Raw genomic sequence first — 20,792 nt, 5'->3', positions numbered from 1 at the left:
TTTCTGGGGAGAAGCTGGGAGTGCACAGTCGGCAGTGTGGGTAAAATTGAACAGCATTTTTGAGGTGGAAACTAATCATTAGTGAATAGTATGAATGCCCAGGTCTTTTTAGTTGGGACTGGCTACATGATCAGAGACCTCTAAGTGTGAAAATTGCCCAGATTTTTTTTTGTCATTGTTGCTCATTGGGGAAAACTGCTACCAACCAGAATATAGAAGCCTACCATAGACTGGGCGCGTTGTCTCTAGACTGTAATCCCAGCACTTTGGGAGGCCAAGGCAGGCAGATCATCTGGGGACAGGAGTTTGAGACCAGCCTGACCAACATGGTGAAATCCCGCCTTTACTAAAAATACAAAAATTAGCCAGGTATGGTGGTGCACACCTGTAGTCTCAGCTACTAGGGAGGCTGAGGCAAGAGGATTGCTTGAACCCTGGAGGTGGAGGTTGCAGTGAGCCAGGATCGCACCACTGCACTCCAGCATGGGCAACAGAGTGAGACCCTGTCTCAAAATAATAATAATAATAATAAAATAAAAAAGGCCAGGCGTGGTGGCTCATGCCTGTAATCCCAGCACTTTGGGAGGCCGAGGCGGGTGGATCACCTGAAGTCAGAGTTTGAGACCAGCCTGACCAACATGGAAAAACCCTATCTCTACTAAAAATACAATATTAGCCTGGCGTGGTGGCTCATACCTGTAATCCCAGCTACTTGGGAAATTGAGGCAGGAGAATCGCCTGAACCCGGGAGGCAGAGGTTGTGGTTAGCCAAGATCTCTCCATTGCACTCCAGCCTGGGCAACAAGAGCAAAACAACATCTCGAAAAAAAAAAAAAGAAGTCTACCATATAGCAGTTTAACTTTGTTCCTGCAAAAGTAGCCAAGTTATAGGAAGAGTATTGGTATATTAGTATGCATTGGCTAACTTTGAATAGTTTAATGAGAAAATTAGCATTAGTTAACTGAATTATTCTGAAAAACTGACTCTGTTTTCATTTTTTTTTTTTTTTTTTTTTTTTTAAAAGATGGAGTCTTGCTCTGTCACCCAGGCTGGAGTGCAATGATGCAGTCTCGGCTCACTGCAACCTCTGCCTCCCAGGTTCAAGCGATTCTTCTGGCTCAGACTCCTGAGTAGCTGGGATTACAGGCGCCTGCCACCACACCCGGCTAATTCTTGTATTTTCAGTAGAGGCGAGTTTTCACCATGTTGGCCAGGTTGGTCTCAAACTCCTGACCTTGTGATCCAAGGCCTCCCTTGTGCCCGCCTCGGCCTCCCAAAGTGCTGGGATTACAGGCGTGAGCCACTGCACCCGGCTTTCATTTCTTTTTTAAAAAATTTGTGTTCATTGAAGCACTATTCACAAGTTTTAATTTCAGATTCTGAACTTAAAGTGGTGTCTTTCAACTTCAATTTCAACATTTCCTGAATGTTCACTGTCAGGAGGATTTAAACATTGCTTAGGCTTAAGCATGTATCTGCAAACTGTCAGGATTGTTCTGGAATTTATATATGTTTCCAAAATTCCAGGGATATAGTGGTCCAAAACATAGTATTTTTATATTTAAGGTATTTAGAAAAGTCTTGTCATTTGGTAGGAACACAAGGCTAGGACACCTGACTTGAATCTGCATTTGTATGGCAGCAGATGTATTTATTTGAAGTACTGGTGGAGAGCAACCATTATTCTTTGGCTAGGAAAGTTTGTTTTTCGTTTAATCAGTACCTCATAAATGCTGAGCTTTGAGGACAAAGGAATGATAATTAGACACATCCTGAGCTTTGTACTCCAAAGGAAACAATAGAAATTTAAACCTTCAATTTTTGAAAAACTTCAGAAATCATGACTATATTTATGCTTGACATTGATCTTTGCACTTGATATTGATAAGCGTAAATATGATTAAATTTACACTTGCTCATTGATTCTTCAAACTCCCTGGTTCAATGAGCTCTGGAAAATTCCCACTGGGGAGTTATGTGTGGCCTAATTGTGACCTGCCCAATTCACATATGCAGTTAGAGGCTGAACACCTGTTCTTTCCCAAAGATATTGCAAGTGATCTTTTTCTCCCCAAATTTCAGGTTAGATATATCATATGTCTTAGTAAATCAGTAGGGAATTACATTCTTGTGAGGTACTGGGAGCTCAAAAAGTGTGTTTCTCAGAATCCTTACTTTGCCTAAATTCTTGATTCTATTATATATATTTTATTTTTATTTTTTTGAGACAGAGTCTCGCTCTGTCACCAGGCTGGAGTGCAGTGGTGCGATCTTGGCTCACTGCAACCTCCGCCTCCCGGGTTCAAGCGATTCTCCTGCCTCAGCCTCCCAAGTGGCTGGATTACAGGTGTGCATCACCACGCCCAGCTGATTTTTGTATTTTTAGTAGAGATGGGGTTTCACCATGTTGGCCAGGCTGGTCTCGAACTCTTGACCTCAGGTGATCCACCTGCCTTGGCCTCCCAGAGTACTGGGATTATAGGCATGAGCCACTGTGCCCAGCCTATATATTTTATTTATTTTTTATCTTAATCAGATCAAGAGTTTAATAAAAATATATATAATAAAATAAATATAATAAAATATAATTTAATTTAAAATTAAATTTCTATGTCCCTTCAAATACTTCATTAATTGGCGTTGGCCTAGGCCTTGGGTTTTAAAAAGCCACAATATTATAATAATTTCCTTCAATCACATTCTACAGTGAACCGGATATGAAAAATTCATGGCACAAACTCTCTTGATCAATGATGGAGTGGAAGCTCCCAAGCATAATAAAGTTCTCATTCTCTGGAGGCTGTCCAACAATGAGGACAATGGTACAATGTGGCATCTTAATTTCTAGCTGTGACCAACTGTAGGTAGCCTATCTATGACAAGTTAGACTCAGTTTTACCATGTTTCAACAAAGTTGAAATCCCCCTCCATAAGCCCTGTTGGTTTCTTAACTAAACAGGTGAAATTTGAATGACCAAAGATTTCCTATGACCATACCCTGAGTGAGACCTAGGTTCCATTTAGCCTGAGTGCTGTTTGATGGATAGTGCGTTGTAGAGTTGTGTTTCTTCCTTTTCTTGTCATATACTCTTTTTTATCATAGCTGACTGCACCCTCAATTTCCTGGGCTCGGGTAATTCTCCCACCTCAGCCTCCCAAGCAACTGGAACTACAGCCTTGCCACCATGCCTGGCTAATTTTTTGCATGGTTTTTTTTTTTTTTTTTTTTGTAGATACAGAGTTCTGCTATGTTGCCCAGGCTGGTCTCAAACTCCTGGGCTCAAGCAATCCACCCACTTGGGCCTTTCAAAGTCCTGGAATTACAGGCATGAGCCACCATGCCTGGCCTTATATACTCATAAAGCTTTAATCTTCTTCCCTAGACATTTCTTTACACCATGGAATTGTAATTTTCCAGGCCTGCCTTGTGGACATAGTTTAACCTTACTAATTATGAGTCAGAGACCTGGGTTTCATGATGTGCACCTGTAGTCCCAGCGACTCAAGAGGCTGAAGTCAGAAGATCTCTTGAGCCCAGGAGTTCAGATACAGCCTGGGCAACATAATGAGACCCTGTTTCTAAAAAAATAGAATAAAGTAAGAGAGGTAGATGGCCAACCAATTTCTACCCTTAATCCTTACCAAGGGATACTCCAGTATGATCTCCAAAATGTGCAAGATGATCCATTAAGAGGTTAGGAAGATGGGCAGGGCACGATGGCTCACGCCTGTAATCCCTTTGGGGGATTATGCTTTGGGAGGCCGAGGCGGGTTGGTCACGAGGTCAGGAGTTCAAGACCAGCCTGGCCAAGATGGTGAAACCCCGTCTCTACTAAAAATACAAAAAAAATTAGCTGGGCGTGGTGGCAGGTGCCTGTAGTCCCAGCTACTTGGGAGGCTGAGGCAGGAGAATGGCATGAACCCGGGAGGCGGAGCTTGCAGTGAGCCGAGATAGCGCCATTGCACTCCAGCCTGGGCGACAGAGCGAGACTCTGCCTCAAAAAAAAAAAAAAATTAGCTGGGCTTAGTAGTGGGCGCCTGTAATCCCAGCTATTCAGAAGGCAGAGAATTGCTTAAACCCGGGAGGTGGAGGTTGCAGTGAGCCGAGATGGCGCCACTGCACTCCAGCCTGGGCGACAGAGCGAGACTCCGTCTTAAAAAAAAAAGAAAAGAGGTTAGGAAGATGACAATAAAACTTTACCATTTTTACCTTACCCTCATAAAGTTTCTATTTTGTGTATGTTTTAAAACATATGTTAGTATAGTAGTATACGTTTATAATTATTTAAAAATAAATTGAGATACATGGCCAACACATTTTTACTGATAGGAATGTGTGTTTTAAAAAGTTTGAAGACCACTAATCTATACTATTATCAGAATTACCTTTTAAAAATAGAAATCTGGACTCAGTACTTCCCTACTTAAAAGTCTTTAATTATTTCCTGTTGCTAACAGGATAAAGACCAGTCTGCTTAGCATTGTTTACAAGGACCCTTTCAAATTAGTCTATCTAAATCAGAGCTTCTCAAACTATCAATGGTGAAAGATCAGGCTCTCCACTCTATAATCTTTCAAGAACTGATATTTTTTAAAAGAAGCTATTAGAAAAAAATGAAATTTTAAAAAGACATACAAAATAAGGCCATGTGTCTTTTTTTTTTTTAGACATAGTTTCTGTTGCCCAGGCTGGAGTGCAATGGCGTGATCTCGGCTCACCACAATCTCTGCCTCCTGGGTTCAAGCGATTCTCCTGCCTCAGCCTCCCAAGTAGCTGGGATTACAGGCACCCACCACCACGCTCAGCTAATTTTTGTATTTTTAGTAGAGACGGGGTTTCTCCATGTTGGTCTCAAACTCCTGACCTCAGGTGATCCGCCCACCTCGGCCTTCCAAGCTGCTGAGATTGCGGGTGTAAGCCACCGCACCCGGCCGCCAAGTTTTTTATTACTAAATGTAAGACATTTTACTCTGCCATATTGCAGGAAAGTTTCTAAATGTTCATTCTCAATTTCGATACTTGTGCCATTATGGGCCAAGCATCAGTTTGCAGTCTATACTTGGAGTAACAATGGTCTTTTTTCCCCTTTCTGCTACTTCTGGAGATCTTATATTAGGTCCTTTAAAGCTAGTTATTGTTTTCACAGAAAGTCAGGCACTTTTGCGTCTGTAATGCAGTGGTTCTTCAGTTGTGGTTTCTGGTCTAGCAGCATCACAGGGTCACAGGAGAACTTGCTAGAAATGCAGATTTTCAGGGCCCACCTCAGACCTACGGAATCAGAAACTCTGAGAGTGGGACTTTGCAATTTGTGTTTTAACAAGCCCTACAGGTGATTCTGATGCATGCTAAAGTTTGAGAACCACTAACCTAGGGTAGCCTTATATATTGCTCAAACCAGGACACTTTTTTTTTTTTTTTTGGTTTTTGGAGACAGAGTCTGTTTCTGTTGCCCAGGCTGGAGTGCAGTGGCATGATCTCGGCTCACTGCAACCTCCGCCTCCTGGGTTCAAGTGATTCTCTCTCCTTAGCGTCCCAAGTAACTGGGGCAACAGGCATGTGCCACCACACCTAGATAATTTTTTACATTTTTAGTAGAGATGAGGTTTCATCATATTGGCCAGGCTGGTCTTGAACTCCTGACCTTGTGATCCGCCTGCCTCAGCCTCCCAAAGTGCTGGGATTATAGGCGTGAACCACCATGCCCGGACTGTTTTTTTATTTACAATGAGAGAGGTTTCTGTTGTGTTCTCATTCCAGTATTCCTAAACTTTTTAGGTAGGATTAGTCACTCTTTATGATTTCTCTTAGCAGATGGTACATACCTCTGCTCTGCTATTGTGTGTATATGCCTTATAGTATAATTATCCCACTGTGTGGCTTGCAGACTGTCATAGCCATTGTTTTTTGGTCACTTTTACTCTTTTTTTTTTGATCTTGCTCTGTTGCCAGACTGGAGTGCAGTAATGCAGTCATGGCTCACTGCAACCTTGATCTTCTGGGCTCAAGCGAGTCTCCCACCTTAGCCTCCTAAGTAGCTGGGACACAGGTGTGTGTTAACAGGCCTGGCTAATTTTTAAATTTTTTTGTAGAGACTGGGTCTCACTATGTTGTCCAGGCTGGTCTTGAACTCCTGGGCTCAAGCAATTCTTGCACCTTGGCTTCCTGAAGTGCTGGGATTATAGGTGTGAGCCACTGCATTGGACCTTATTTTTCATTATTTTTATTTTTGTGTTTTGAGACAGGGTCTCATGCTGTTGCCCAGGCTGGAGTGCAGTGGTGCTATCTTGGCTCACTGCTCCTCAGCCTTCTCGAACCCAGGTGATCCTACCACCTTAGCCCTCTGAGTAGCTGGGACTACAGGCGTGCACCATCAAACCCAGCTAATTTTTGTATTTTGTGTAGATACAGGGCTTTGCCATGTTACTCAGGCTGGTTTCAGACTCCTGGGCTCAAGCGACCCACATGCCTTGGTCTCCTAAAGTGCTGGGTTCAAAGGCATGAGCCACCATGCCTGGCTCCCTAGTTTTTAAATTATAAAATTAATACCTGCAGCATTTAAAGTTGTAAAATGAAAAGTTTAATTTTTAAATCTCTCCATCCTCACATCTACTTTCTAGAAGTAGTCACTATTACTACATTGACTATCTTTCTAAATCTCTTTTTTTTATATGTATGTCTAGCTATGTTGACCATGCTGATGTTGAACTCCTGGGCTCAAGTGATCCTCCCACCTCAGCCTCCTGAGTAGCTGGGATCTCACTGTGTTGCCCAGGCTGGCCTCAAACTCTGGGGCACAAGTGATCCTCCTGCTTCGGCCTCCCAAAGTGCTGGGATTATAGGCATGAGTCAATGCACCCGGCCACTCTGTCTTTTGAGATTAAGATGCCTCTATCTTCTGGGTATAGAGAGGACACCTCTCACATGAGGATCCTATGATCTGCTTCAGGGGAAGTCCTTTTTGCACCTGCTGTTTCTCAGATTCCTTCAACTTAAAATATTAAAAAATGCCAAGGTGTCATATTTTGGGAGTAGCATGTTCTGAAGCCTGTCATAGTCAGTTCCCTATCACCCTGCCCCAGGTAAATTAATCTATAATTGTAGATTAGTTTTGTCAGTACTTGAACTTCATATGAATGGAATCATACAGTATGGTTTGTGCCTTTTTTGGGTCAGGTTTCTTTTTTTCAACATATCATTTTTGATATTTATCCTTGTTGTGTATATCAGTAATTTTTCCTTTTTATTTCTAAATATTATATACCATTATTTGTTTATTCATCTGTTACTAGACACTTGGGTTTTTCTAGTTTTGGGGTTTTTATAAATAAAAATGCTATAAACTTTCATGTACAGGTGTTTTTGTGAGCATATATTTTCAGGAATACTGAGTGAGTATTTGTAAGTGGAAGTGCTAGGTCATATAGTAAGTATATTTTTAACTTTGTAAGAAACTACCACTTTTCCGAAGTGGTTGTGACATTTTACATTTCTCTTAGCAATGTACAATAGTTCCAGGCACTTCACAACCTCGTTGACACTTAGTATTTTCTGTTTTTAAATTTTAGTTATCTTAATGGGTATGTAGTGGCACCTCATGGTGGTTATAATTTTGAATTTCACTGAGTGGAGTCTTGATGAAGAATGTTCTTGAGGTTTTCCTTAATTTTTCTACAGGATTATAGCCATATACAATTGAAATTCATCTTTTATATTTTTAAATTTTTTTCTTTAGGTATCTTTAAGAGTGATTGAAGAGAATAATTCAAAATGCCTGAAAATCCTGCTACAGGTATACTGGATATATTGTTCTATAATTAAATTAATGATTTAAAAATGGAATCTCAGATGGGACTTAACTATTACTCTACTTATTCATCTTGACCCAAGATAAACTGCAGGTCCTGCAGGTACTTGATCGCCTGAAAATGAAATTGCAGGAGAAGGGTGACACGTCACAGAATGAGAAGTTATCTATGTTTTATGAGACACTAAAGAGTCCTCTCTTCAACCAGATACTCACACTTCAGCAGTCCATCAAGCAACTGAAGGGGCAAGTAAGTTACTCATCAGAGTTTTACATTAATATATTATATTAATATATTCAAACCATCAAAGAAAGATAGAGAAGATAGACAAAGACAAATTATCTTTAAGGACTCAGTTCAGCAAAGAGACTGTATTGGGACCTGTAACCTATAACCTGTGGGTAGCATTGGCATAGATAATTTAGAAATGTCGATAATCAATTTTTTCTTTGGTAGCTGGACGTGATGGCATGTACCGGTAGTCCCAGCAACTCAGGAGTCTGAGGTGGGAGGATTGCTTGAGCCCAGGAGTTCCAGGTTGCAGTGAGCTATGATCATGCCACTGCACTCCAGCCTGGATGGCAGAGTTGAGACCCTGTCTCTCAAAAAAAAAAAAAAATTGTGTTTGGTTTTAGAATATGGTTTTTGTACTTATTTAAGTATGTAAAGGTCAGATGCTTTGAGAATTCTCAACATCTTCAAAACTATAAAATAGTGCTTAACTTAAATATATTTTCTTTTTATTTTGAGACAAAGTTTCTCTCTGTCACTGAGGTGGGAGTGCAGTGCTGTGATCCTAGCTCACTGCAGCCTTGACCTCCCAGGCTCAAGCAATGTTTCCACCTCAGCTTCCAGAATAGCTGGGATAGGTGTGTGCCACCACAGTTGGGCTAATTTTTAAAAATTTTTATAGAGACAGGGTCTCCCTATATTGCCCAGGCTGGTCTCAAACTACTGGCCTCAAGCAGTCCTCCTGCCTTAGCCTTCCAAAGTGCTGGGATTATAGGCATGAGCCACCTTGCCCAGGCGTATTTTCTTCATGAAGTCTTTTTTTTTTTTTTGGTCTTTTTTTTTTAATTATTTTTTTTTTTTAGTAGATACGGGGTTTCACCGTGTTAGCCAGGATGGTCTCTATCTGCTGACCTCATGATCTGCCCGCCTCGGCCTCCCAAAGTGCTGGGATTATAGGCGTGAGCCACCTCGCCTGGCCAAAGTCTTTTATCTAACAAGAGGTGATCATTGGCCGGGCGCGGTGGCTCACGCTTGTAATCCCAGCACTTTGGGAGGCCGAGGCGGGCGGATCACGAGGTCAGGAGATCGAGACCATGATGAAACCCCGTCTCTACTAAAAATACAAAAAATTAGCCGGGCGTGGTGGCGGGCGCCTGTAGTCCCAGCTACTCGGAGAGGCTGAGGCAGGAGAATGGCGTGAACCCGGGAGGCGGAGCTTGCAGTGAGCCGAGATCGCGCCACTGCACTCCAGCCTGGGTGACAGAGCGAGACTCCGTCTCAAAAAAAAAAAAAAAAAAAAAGAAGTGATCATGCCCTTATAGCACAATAGTCACACTTCTCTTAATTATCAAATATTTATTGTCTTTCATGCATATTCTGATTAGAAGTTCCTTGGAAGCAGCCTACCTGGTATTTAAATATATAGTTGTGTTTCCTCTACTCATTTACCACACTATCTGTATTCTTCAGGCCCTAATACATCATCATTGAATAAGGGACACATATCACCTCTTCTTAGAGGGGTGCAAATTAGTAGTTGTGGGATTTTTTTGTGTGTGTGTGCTGAGATCGAACCAGAAATTAATTGTTTTAACTGTCCTCTTGGATTCTTTGTTTTGGAGTCAGGGATGGCAAATTACTTTTAAATCACCTATTCTGGAAGCTGAACTTGAATAGTAGCTACACCATAGATGAAATTTTGGCAGAATTTAAAACATAATTGGAGCTAATTTAGCACAGTTAAGTGAAAATTTACAAAATTTGGGAAAAAATGGTTTTTGCTGACAAACTAAAATGCTTGCCCATTAAGTATTTTGTGAGTGATTTGTTTATAGCCAATTAAGGATTAAACTCTACATGTGTCTTTCTGTGAATTGCTTTCTTTAGACCAGAATTTATACCCTAATTTTAGCACTGCCTATATTGATGTTTAGCTTTCTGTATTTCTCTTGGTCATAGAATATCACAATAGTGAATGCTGTTGGTAACAACTGAAATTGGCAAAGATCAGCAGAAATCTATCACACTTGTTGGACTAAGAGTGGATGTAACTACCCCTTCCTAATAACAATTCTTTATATTTGTATAGTTTGGAGTTGTTATGTGCACAGTCATATTTTATGCATTGGACTGTATAATCCCTGTAGCCAGGGGTTTTTTATTTTTTCTTTGAGGTTTTATTGACATTCATTCTTTTTTTTTTTTGAGGCAGAGTCTTTGCCTGGGCTAGAGTACAGTGGTGTGATTATGGATCATTGCAGCCTCAACCTCCTGGGCTCAAGCAATCCTCCCACTTCATCCTCCCAAGTAGCTGGGACTACAGGCATGTGACACCATGCCCAGCTAATTTTTGTATTTTTTGTTGAGACGAGAGTCTCGCTATGTTGCCCAGGCTGGTCTTGAACTCCTGGCCTGAAGCAGTCCTCCCACCTTGATCTCCCAAAGTGCTGGGGTTACAGGTATGAGCCATCACACCCGGCCTAACATTTATTCTTTTTTTTTTTTTTTGAGACAGAGTCTCACTCTGTCATCCAGGCTGAGTGCAGTGGTGCAATCTCGGCTCACTGTAGCCTCCACCCGCGGGGTTCAAGCAATTCTCCTGCCTCAGCCTCCCAAGTAACTTGGAATTACAAGTGTGCACCACCATGCCCAGCCAATTTTTGTATTTTTGATAGAGATAGGGTTTCACCACTGACATTTATTCTTAATGTTACCTTTATTCTACTGTTTTGGCAGTTGTATCAGCCAATGATATTTTAAATTATGTCCACCATAATTACATGATTCTCCTCTTTCTACCAATGTTTAAGTGGCTCCTTGACTCACTTACTGCTAATCTTGAGTAAGTTACTTAACCCCTGTGTGCCTTGGTTTTTAGGCTTACAAAATGGGATAATGATATCTCGTTAGATTGTTGTAAGAATTAAATGATAATACCTGCAATCATGCTGGTAAAGTACTTACTCATAGCAAGCACTCAATAAGTACAGTTATTATCGTTATATACTACCTGTGGATCTTCTGTTGCTCCCCACGTGGAAATGTACAGATAAATGGAAAAAGGTTTAGTGCCTTACACTGTTATGTGACTGGATGCATCTGTATATGTGAAGTGTAATAAGATGTCAGTGTACATGCTGTTAACTTGGAGTAGTGGTAGAAGGCAGGAAATAAGAACAAATTTTAAGCTATTAAACATTTTGTGTAATACTAAATTAAAAAAATTTTTAGCCTTGTGAATACACAGATTGATCTATCTTTACCTTATTTCTTTCCCATGTATATATTTAATGTGCAAATTATCCACGCAATGGTCAAAATATATTTAATAAATAGAAACAATTTTTCTATAGATTTCTGTTGATGATTCTTTTTTTTTCTCTCCAACAGCTCAACCATATACCCTCAGATTGTTCAGCCAACTTTGATTTTTCTAGGAAAGGTTTGTTAGTGTTCACAGATGGTTCCATTACTAGTGGAAATGTCCACAGGCCCTCTAATAACTCGACTGTATCTGGGTTATTTCCTTGGACCCCGAAGTTGGGAAATGAAGACTTTAACTCAGTCATTCAACAGATGGCTCAGGTAAAGTTGTATCTTCTCATGGAAATATTTAGCTTCATTTCTCCTGTTTTAGTTTTACAAAGGAACTTATACTCATTCTTTTTGCTGTAAAATGTGTTAGTATGTATTTTGCTTGCTTGTATTTTTATATTGTTAGGAGAATCTGACACCATTTTCTAACTTGTGTGTTGAAAATTTATTGACTTAAAATTACATAAGGAAAGTATCCATGTATGTGGTAAGGAGAGTTTTTAAAAAAAATAATTAACATTTATTTTTTGAGATAAGGTCTTGCTAAGGAGAGTTTTTAGACAATGACTAATTGAACGCATCTCTATTCTTGTTAAAATAAGATTTTTGGCCGGGCGCAGTGGTTCACGCCTGTAATCGCATCACTTTCTGAGGCCGAGGAGGGTGGATCACCGGAGGTCAGGAGTTTGAGACTAGCCTGGCCAACATGGCAAAACCCTGTCTCTACTAAAAATAGAAAAATTAGCCGGGCGTGGTGGCAGGCGCCTGTAATCCCAGATAGTTGGGAGGCTGAGGCAGGAGAATCGCTTGAACCCCGGAGGCGGAGGTTGCAGTGAGCCAAGATCGCGCCACTGTACTCCAGCCTGGGTGACAACCCATAATTAATGGAAATTAGAACTAATGTAATTTGGAAAATCTAGAAAACATTTGGAAGGATAATCCGGTTGTAGCCCCTAATACCTATTAAAAATTAAATAATAAACAATTAAAATTTTGGACATGTTAGTTTTGTGTATGTTCACCTCGACCTTCAAGTGCCGTTAAAAATGAAATGAGGTGTGAACGTGGTAGCTTATATCTATAATCTTTGGGAGGCAGAGGCAGGAGGATTGCTTGAAGCCAGGAGTTCAAGACCAGCCTGGGTAATGTAGGGAGACCCCCCATCTCTACAAAAATAAAAATAAAAATATAGTCAGGCATGGTGGCACTCACCTGTAGCTCCACGTACCTGGAAGGCTAACGTTGGTAGATCACTTGAGCCCAGAAATTCAAAGCTGTAGTGAGCTATGATCGCACCACTGTACTCCAGCCTGGGTGACAGAGCCAAGACCTGTCTCTTAAAAAAAAAAATAAATAAATAAATAGACAAACTTAAGTTGCATTGTTAAATAGAATCTGTTTAAGGTGTGATAATTAAATAATATTCTGGTCTTAGTTTTTGACTTTATAGTTCTATCCCTTTCTTTTTTTCCTTTTCTTTTTTTTTTTTTTTTTTCTGATTTTGAGATGGAGTCTTGCTCTGTCGCCCAGGCTGGAGTGCAGTGGCGCGATCTTGACTCACTGTAACCTCTACCTCCTGGGTTCAAGCAATTCTCCTGCCTCAGCCTTCTGAGTAGCTGGGACTACAGGCTCGTGTCACCACGCCCGGCTAATTTTTGTATTTTTAGTAGAGTCAGGGTTTCACCATGTTGGCCATGATAGTCTCTCCTGACCTCGTGATCCTCCCGCCTCGGCCTCCCAAAGTGCTGGGATTACAGGCATGAGCCATCACGTCGGGCCGGTTCTATCTCTTTCATCTGACTAGTAATTATTTTTATGTGGTGCTTTTTTTAGTTGATTACATTTATGAAGTTCTCATGTTATAAGTGCAGTTACTAAGTAAAGCAATAAAATACCTGGCTGTCACAAGAACAGTTCTACCTGTTCTTACAGGTAGAACGCATGTAAATGGTGGCCTTTTCAGAGTCTTTTGAATTTACCTAATAAATAGAATATCAATTGGGCTGGGCACGGTAGCTCACGCCTGTAATCTCAGCACTTTGGGAGGCCGAGGCAGGCAGATCACGAGGTCAGGAGATCGAGACCATCCTGGCTTACACGGTGAAACCCTGTCTCTACTAAAAATACAAAAAAATTAGCCGGGCTGGTGGCGGGCGCCTGTAGTCCCAGCTACTCCAGAGGCTGAGGCAGGAGAATGGCGTGAACCCAGAAGGCGGAGCTTGCAGTGAGCCGAGATTGCGCCACTGCACTCCAGCCTGGGCGACAGAGCGAGACTCCGTCTCAAAAAAACAAACAAAAAAAATTAAATAAATAAATAAATAAATAGAATATCAATTAATCAACAATAGAATTAAAAACAGAGCCCTATAAAATGCAGCTGGTTCTGACAGGCTAAATACTGACATTTTTGATATATCTAATTTATTTTCCTCATTTAAAAATATATTTTGCTGCTGGGCACTGTGGCTCACGTCTGTAATCCCAGCAATTTGGGAGGCTGAGGTGGGTGGATCGCTTGAGCTCAGGAGTTTGAGACCAGCCTGGGCAACATGGTAAAACCCCGTCTCTAAAAAAATACAAAAATTTGCCAGGCATGGTGGTGCATGCGTATAGTCCCAGCTACCCAGGAGGCTGAGGCAGGAGGATCGCTTGAGCCCAGAAGACGGAGGTTGAAGTGAGCCGAGATCATGCCACTGCACTCTAGCCTGGGCAACAGAGTGAGACCCTGTCTCAAAGAAAAAAAGTAAAATAAAAATGTACTTTGCATCAAGAGAATTTAAGGAAATTCAATGTAAAAAGTAATTCAGAATTTACTATGGGAAAAGGCATTTTTCTCAGGAGTTTCCATCTAGCTTGGTATTCATCTCATAATGTGAATGAAGTGTGAAAATACCTCTGATTCCCTGAGGTTGCAGAACAGTGCACACACTCTCTCTTATGTTCTACTGAAATAATCAAGTGAGAGGATTTCCAGAAATAATTTATTACTGAAATGCTGAGTTTATGTGGTTCTTAGGGGAAGCTGCTTTTATGCTAAGCAATTTCAGTTCTGCAGACAGAGTATGTTGGCTAAATGTACACCATTGACTTTTTTTTAACGCTCCTTCATTAGGGCCGGCAAATTGAATATATAGATATAGAACGGCCTTCAACTGGAGGCCTTGGATTCAGTGTGGTGGCCCTCAGAAGTCAAAATCTGGGAAAAGTTGATATCTTCGTGAAGGATGTCCAGCCAGGGAGTGTAGCAGACAGGTGAGGAAGCTGTTTATTTTCATTTTTCTAATTGTTTCCTGATAATTCTGAAAACTATTACAAAGAGAGTGAAAAACTGGTAACAAAAACAGTAACAGTAACAGCTAACATTCTTGCTTTAGTTTTAGCTAACATTCTTGCTTTAGTTTTTGCTATGCATTTGTCAGGCCTTTTGCGAATATCCTCCTATACCCCATGACAGCAGTTCCACTATATAGGTATCATCATTCCGTTCTGTAGATGAGAAAGCTGAGATTCAGAGAGGTTCAGTGGTCAACCTATAGTCACAGAGCTGTTAATGCTGGAGCCATGATGTGATTCCAAGACTGTCTGACTACAAAGCTAGTGCGCTGTTCCCCTCTCTTACAATTGAACATGATATTTTAGCTATGGACTGATCAGTAAAATAGGAATATTGAAGTTCTCATTCTGCATATTATATTGTTTATTATTCTTAAGATTATAACAACATTTTGGTGGTCATGTTACTCTACCTGATTTATTATGCTTATTGTCAATTAAGAGGCCCCTCAAGTCTCTGTTATCTCCCATGTTTGCATTTGCTTTTATTTTTAAGGGGTATTTGCAAGCCTTTTATTTTGTCTCTGTTTGATTTCCAGTCTTTAGTTTATTATTCGTTTAATAAGTACGCTATTCCAATGCATGTGTTAGAATAATAGCAACAATGGTAGTATATTATTATAAAATTCTTAGTTGATAATACATTTTTGAATTCACATTCTCCATTCATGGGGGATTAATTCTAGTCTCCCCAACTCAGATTTCAAACATAATGAGTTTCTGTGACTTTGCATCTTTGTTCTGCCATCTAATGCAGCATTTCTTCAAGAACTGTAGTGAGAATGGATAAACAGGAAGAGGAAGAATATCTGGTGTTTGGGAGATAATAAAATCAAATACAGTAAACCAGGACAGAGTAAATCCTAGGCTATCTTTAGGATGCACTTTAACATAAGAAGTTAAAGCCTGTGCTTCAGAATCTGACTCTTGATAAGATGCTAGGCTTGTCTGGGCTTCAGTTCCTTAATATGTAAAATTTACTAAGTACTTTAGAAGGTGATTGTGAGGATTATGTGAGATAATGCATGTAAAGCACTCAACATAGTACCTGACTCATGATAAGTGCTCAGTAAATACTATTTTTCTTTAGAGATTTTGCTTATTTCTTTTAAAAAGAGTCCTTCTTACCCTGGCTAGCAGTTGGGAGATTGGTGCTTGGGAGAGATTAAAAGGGCTCAGATTGGCCAAGCTCAGTGTCTCATGGCTGTAATCTCAGCACTTTGGGAGTTCAAGATCAGCCTGGGTAACATGGCAAAACCCCATCTCTACAAAAAATACAAAAATTAGCTGGGCGTGGTAGTCCACACCTGTAGTCTCAGCTACTCATGAGACTGAGGGGGGAGAATCACCTGAGCCTGGGAGGCTGAGGCTGCAGTGAGCTGTGATTGTGCCATTGCACTCCAGCCTGGGCGAATAGGAGCGAGACCATGCCTAAAAAAAAAAAAAAAAAAAGCTCAGATATAAATTTGGAAGTAATCTCTATGAATTTTCAAGGAGGGTTTGGCCTCTATTGATAAATATTGGACAAGTAGACAGTGAACATGGAGTGAAAGGAGGTTATTGGTGTAGTTGAGAATATTGTTACCCCAGTGTGGTATGGGTGGAGATCAGATTGGAAGGGGTTCGGGAGGTTTGGGTTCATGCGGTAATGGAGGCAGTGTCCGTACTTGCAAAACCTTGGCAGTGGGGTCCTATAGATTGTTTTTTGTTTATTTTTCTAGGCAGATGGCTTTTAAAGTGTGTCCGTGTGTTTAAGGATGCACTACCAAATTAGGTAATTAGTTAACTTCTGTGAAAAACACTCTGAAGAGCTCTGTTATATAATTAAATAACTTATTTGATAAATGTACTAAGTAAAGTAGTACCATAGGCAACAAACTGCTTAACTTGAATAATAGATTTTTAAAAATCAGGTTATTAGATCACTTAAAAAATTTCTTTTCTTACATGATTAAGGGATCAAAGATTAAAGGAAAATGATCAAATATTGGCCATTAATCACACGCCATTGGATCAGAACATTTCCCATCAGCAAGCAATTGCATTATTACAACAAACCACCGGATCTTTGCGACTGATTGTGGCCAGGGAACCAGTCCACACAAAAAGCAGTACTTCTAGCAGCCTAACTGATACAACTCTGCCTGAAACAGTGAGTTGCACATTTGAAAAAGTACTTAATTTTGAATAATGCCATTGATTGTAAGAAATGTAAAGACATTCAGAAGGTGTCATTTTACTTTTCTTTTCTTTTTTTTTTGAGCTGGAGTTTCGCTCTTGTTGCCCAGGCTGGAGTGCAGTGGCCAGATCTTGGCTCACTGCAACCTCCACCTCCTGGAATCAAGTGATTCTCCTGCCTCAGCCTCCCGAGTAGCTGGGACTACAGGCGCCCACCATCACGCTCGGCTATTTCTTTTGTATTTTTAGTAGAGACGGGGTTTCATCATGTTGGCCAGGCTGGTCTCGAACTCCTGCCCTCAGGTGATCCACCTGCCTTGGCCTCTCAAAGTGCTAGGATTACAGGCGTGAGCCACTGTGCCTGGCCCGTTTTACTTTTCATAGTTAAAAAAGATGATCATATCTCTGAATGCAGCGTTAGCATATTTAAACAAGATGTTTCATGAAGGTCTTTTTTTTTTTTTTTTTTTTTGTCTTTTCAATGTCCTGTGGGTCTCTTTAAGATTATTATTTAATATAGAGGCCAAATTGAAGTATTAGGTGTAATTTATTTAGTGATGGAGAGTCTTGTATTCCTTGGTGATGTAGCCAATTAATTGAGAGTTTTTATTAGAGATTTACTGTTGAGTGTTTAAAGTAAGATTTGATTATTTGAAAAACATTATTTTTGAAAATTATAAGGGGATTTATGACCAGATTATTGGTATTACAAAATTATAGCAGGCTTTTTTTCATGTAAAGATACATACTGAACTATTTGAAAGAATAAAAGTATATGTCTCTTTTGGGAACCCTTGAACTTGCTTTTTAACGTTTTACAGATTTTGGCTTGCATCATCAGAATGCAAGCTAATAAATCTTATTTTCTTATAACACTAAGTGCTAGCTGATTTATTTAATTTTTATTCATTGGGACAAAAGAAAAAATAAGACTGTCTCGGTACAATACAAGGTCACAACAAAAATTAATGTATAGGCATTTTCCCTGTTGTAATCAGCAATATTTATACAGCAGAATTTACATAATAAATACAGTGAATAAAGTGGGGAATTGTTTAACATATGAAGAACAAGGGCTTTGGAGTCAGGCTTGGATGCATTCAAGTCCATTTCTCCCATATCCTAGTGGTGTCACACCAGGCAGATTCCTTTACCTCATACCTTCCTTTGAAGGTATGATGTCTAGTTCTCAGAGATGTTGTGAGGCTTGAATGAGAAGGCATGTGAAGAACTGAGCACTGTGCCTGGTGCTGCATATGCGTTCTCTGAATATTGGCTGCTATCAGCTGGTATTGTCAGGCATATTATTTTAGCAAACATTATTGTTTCCCAGATAGTAGATGTTCTAGACATGAATTTATTAAACAATCCCAATATTGCTTTTTTTTTTTTTTTTTGAGTTGGAGTCTTGCTTTGTCACCCAAGCTGGAGTGCACGGTGTGATCTCGGCTCACTGCAACCTCCGCCTCCTGGGCTCAAGTGATTCTCCTGCCTCAGCCTCCTAAGTAGCTGGGATTTACAGGCACGTGCCAACACGCCCGGATAATTTTTTTGTACTTTTGGTAGAGATGGGGTTTCACTATGTTGGCCAGGCTGGTCTCGAACTCCTGACTTCATGATCTGCCCACCTTGGCTTCCAAAAGTACTGGGATTACAGGCTTGAGTCACCACACCCAGCCCTCCAATAATGCTTTTTATTTAAGACTACATACTAACTTTGCAATTTAGTGTAATAGAAAAACTGGATGGGTATGGTGGCTCACACCTGTAATCCCAGCACTTTAGGAGGCCTAGGCAGGAGGGTTGTTTGAAGCCAGGAGTTTGAGACCAGCCTGGGGAACATAGTCAAACCCCACCTCTATGGCCAGGCACAGTGGCTCATGCCTGTAATCCCAGCACTTTGGGAGGCTGAGGTGGGTGGATCACCTGAGGTCAGGAGTTCGAGACCAGCTTGGTCAACATAGTGAAACCCTGTCTCTACTAAAAATACAAAAACTAGCTGAGCGTGGTGGTACATGCTTGTAATCCCAGCTGGTTGGGAGGCTGAGGCAGGAGAATTGCTTGAACCTGGCAGGCGGAGGTTGCAGTGAGCTAAGATTATGCCACTGCACTCCTGCCTGGGTGACAGAGTGAGACTCTGTCTCAAAAAAACAAAAAACAAAAAATAAAAAAAAACACCCCACCTCTACAAAAGATAAAAAAATTAGCTGGGCATGGCCAGGCACTTTGGCTCACGCCTGTAGTCCCAGGACTTTGGGAGGCCAAGGCAGGCGGATCATGAGGTCAGGAGATCGAGACCATCCTGGCTAACATGGTGAAACCCCGTCTCTACTAAAAATACAAAAAATTAGCCAGGCGTGGTGGCGGGCGCCTGTAGTCCCAGCTACTCGGGAGGCTGAGGCAGGGGAATGCCGTGAACCCGGGAGGTGGAGCTTGCAGTGAGCCGAGATCACACCACTGCACTCCAGCCTGGGCGATAGAGCAAGACTCCATCTCAAAAAAAAAAAAAAAAAAAAAATTAGCTGGGCGTGGTGGTACATGCCTGTAGTTCCAGCTATTTGGGAGGCTGAGGCTAGAGGATGGGTGATCCCAGGAGTTTGAGGCTGACATGAGCTCTGATCATACACTGCACTCTAACCTGGGTAACAGAGTGAGACCTTGTCTCAAAAAGAAAGAAAAACTAAGTAATGAGTATACCCTAATGATCTTGAGAGGGAGGATATTGTTCTGCAGCTGGATTATGTGAAGTAATGCACATTTCTCATAGAAACCTGCTAGTTAGAGGGGAAACGCTTGCGTCTTTTAGTCTGATTTGTATAGTCCTATTGCTAATATCTTCAATGGGGCCTACCTGTCCTCTCCCTCATAAGAGTCTCCTAAATTAGTCTCTCCACTTTGTGTCCTACCACCATTAGATTCTTCACAGATGAATTTTCTTAAACCACTACTTTGGTCCTGTCATTTCTCTTCTAAACCTTTAACTATTTCCACTTGATTACCCAGTTAAATCCAACCTTTGACCATATCTTTCATCCATTGTGTTATCTGGCCTAGCTTTGCCCCTATATTTTCTTTTTGCTTGAATGTCTTCCTTTGTAGTGAAACTTAAATGCCCCTTTTCCTTGAAGTTTTCTGTAATTCTTCATTGGTTTTGACTTCATGTGCTCCCCTCGCTGTAAAAAATCTTTATAATATTTTGTGATTCTCTTTCAAGCAGACACGTATTTACTGGTCCCTACTATGTGCTGGGCACTGTGCTGGATATCCGGCGTAGAGTAAGGAAAGAGAAATGTTTCCTGTGCTCTTAGGGCTAGTGCCTTATGATCCAATATTGTGCGTTGTATTTTAATTATTTGTGTTTTAGTTTCTCTCTACTGGATTAGAAGATCCCTACGGTCAGGTACCATATGATTATCTCTGTCTGTATATCTTAGCCTGTAGAACATTGCCTTGATTAATTGTATGAATATTCAATTTGTTACAAATCTGTTACTTTGGTAATGATTGTATTGGAAAGCTAAGAACCTGTGTGTATTACTGATACGGCGACTCTCATTTGCCTTTAATTTGTAGGTTTGTTGGGGCCATGTTGAAGAGGTTGAGCTCATTAATGATGGCTCCGGACTAGGTTTTGGAATAGTTGGAGGAAAAACAAGTGGCGTGGTTGTGAGGACTATAGTTCCTGGAGGATTAGCAGATCGAGTAAGTCAACCTTCCTTGTTACCATTTTAGTTTTATAAAATTTAAGTCGTATGAATTGAAAGGTAATTTTATAACATGAGTTACCAGGATATATGACTTAATAAATAGAATTTAAGTATAGCTTAAAAATGATTTATTCTGTAAGTATTATTAGTATACACTCTTGCCTTATTTTAAACAGTTCCTAAATCAACATTTTTGGGGTTTGTTTTGCTTATAATTGACA

General features: G+C 40.6%; 1 protein-coding gene across 2 annotated transcripts in view; it reads left to right on the top strand.

Moving 5' to 3' along the window:
- The window catches only part of PATJ (PATJ crumbs cell polarity complex component), a 416,500-nt gene that overhangs the window by 9,382 nt on the left and 386,326 nt on the right, over window positions 1-20,792 (top strand). For both annotated transcript variants that reach the window (XM_058430929.1, XM_032137686.2), the window contains exons 2-7: window positions 7,735-7,791; window positions 7,890-8,056; window positions 11,429-11,623; window positions 14,466-14,605; window positions 16,643-16,838; window positions 20,438-20,566. In XM_058430929.1, coding sequence (XP_058286912.1) covers window positions 7,770-7,791; window positions 7,890-8,056; window positions 11,429-11,623; window positions 14,466-14,605; window positions 16,643-16,838; window positions 20,438-20,566 — 849 coding nt within the window. In that variant the 5' untranslated portion in view covers window positions 7,735-7,769. The remainder of the gene's footprint in view (window positions 1-7,734; window positions 7,792-7,889; window positions 8,057-11,428; window positions 11,624-14,465; window positions 14,606-16,642; window positions 16,839-20,437; window positions 20,567-20,792) is intronic.

Source organism: Hylobates moloch, unplaced genomic scaffold (genome assembly GCF_009828535.3).
Source record: "Hylobates moloch isolate HMO894 unplaced genomic scaffold, HMol_V3 SCAFFOLD_18, whole genome shotgun sequence".
Classification (NCBI taxonomy): domain Eukaryota; kingdom Metazoa; phylum Chordata; class Mammalia; order Primates; family Hylobatidae; genus Hylobates; species Hylobates moloch.
Note: the sequence above shows the minus strand (reverse complement) of the source record. Positions and strands in the feature narration are given on the sequence as shown.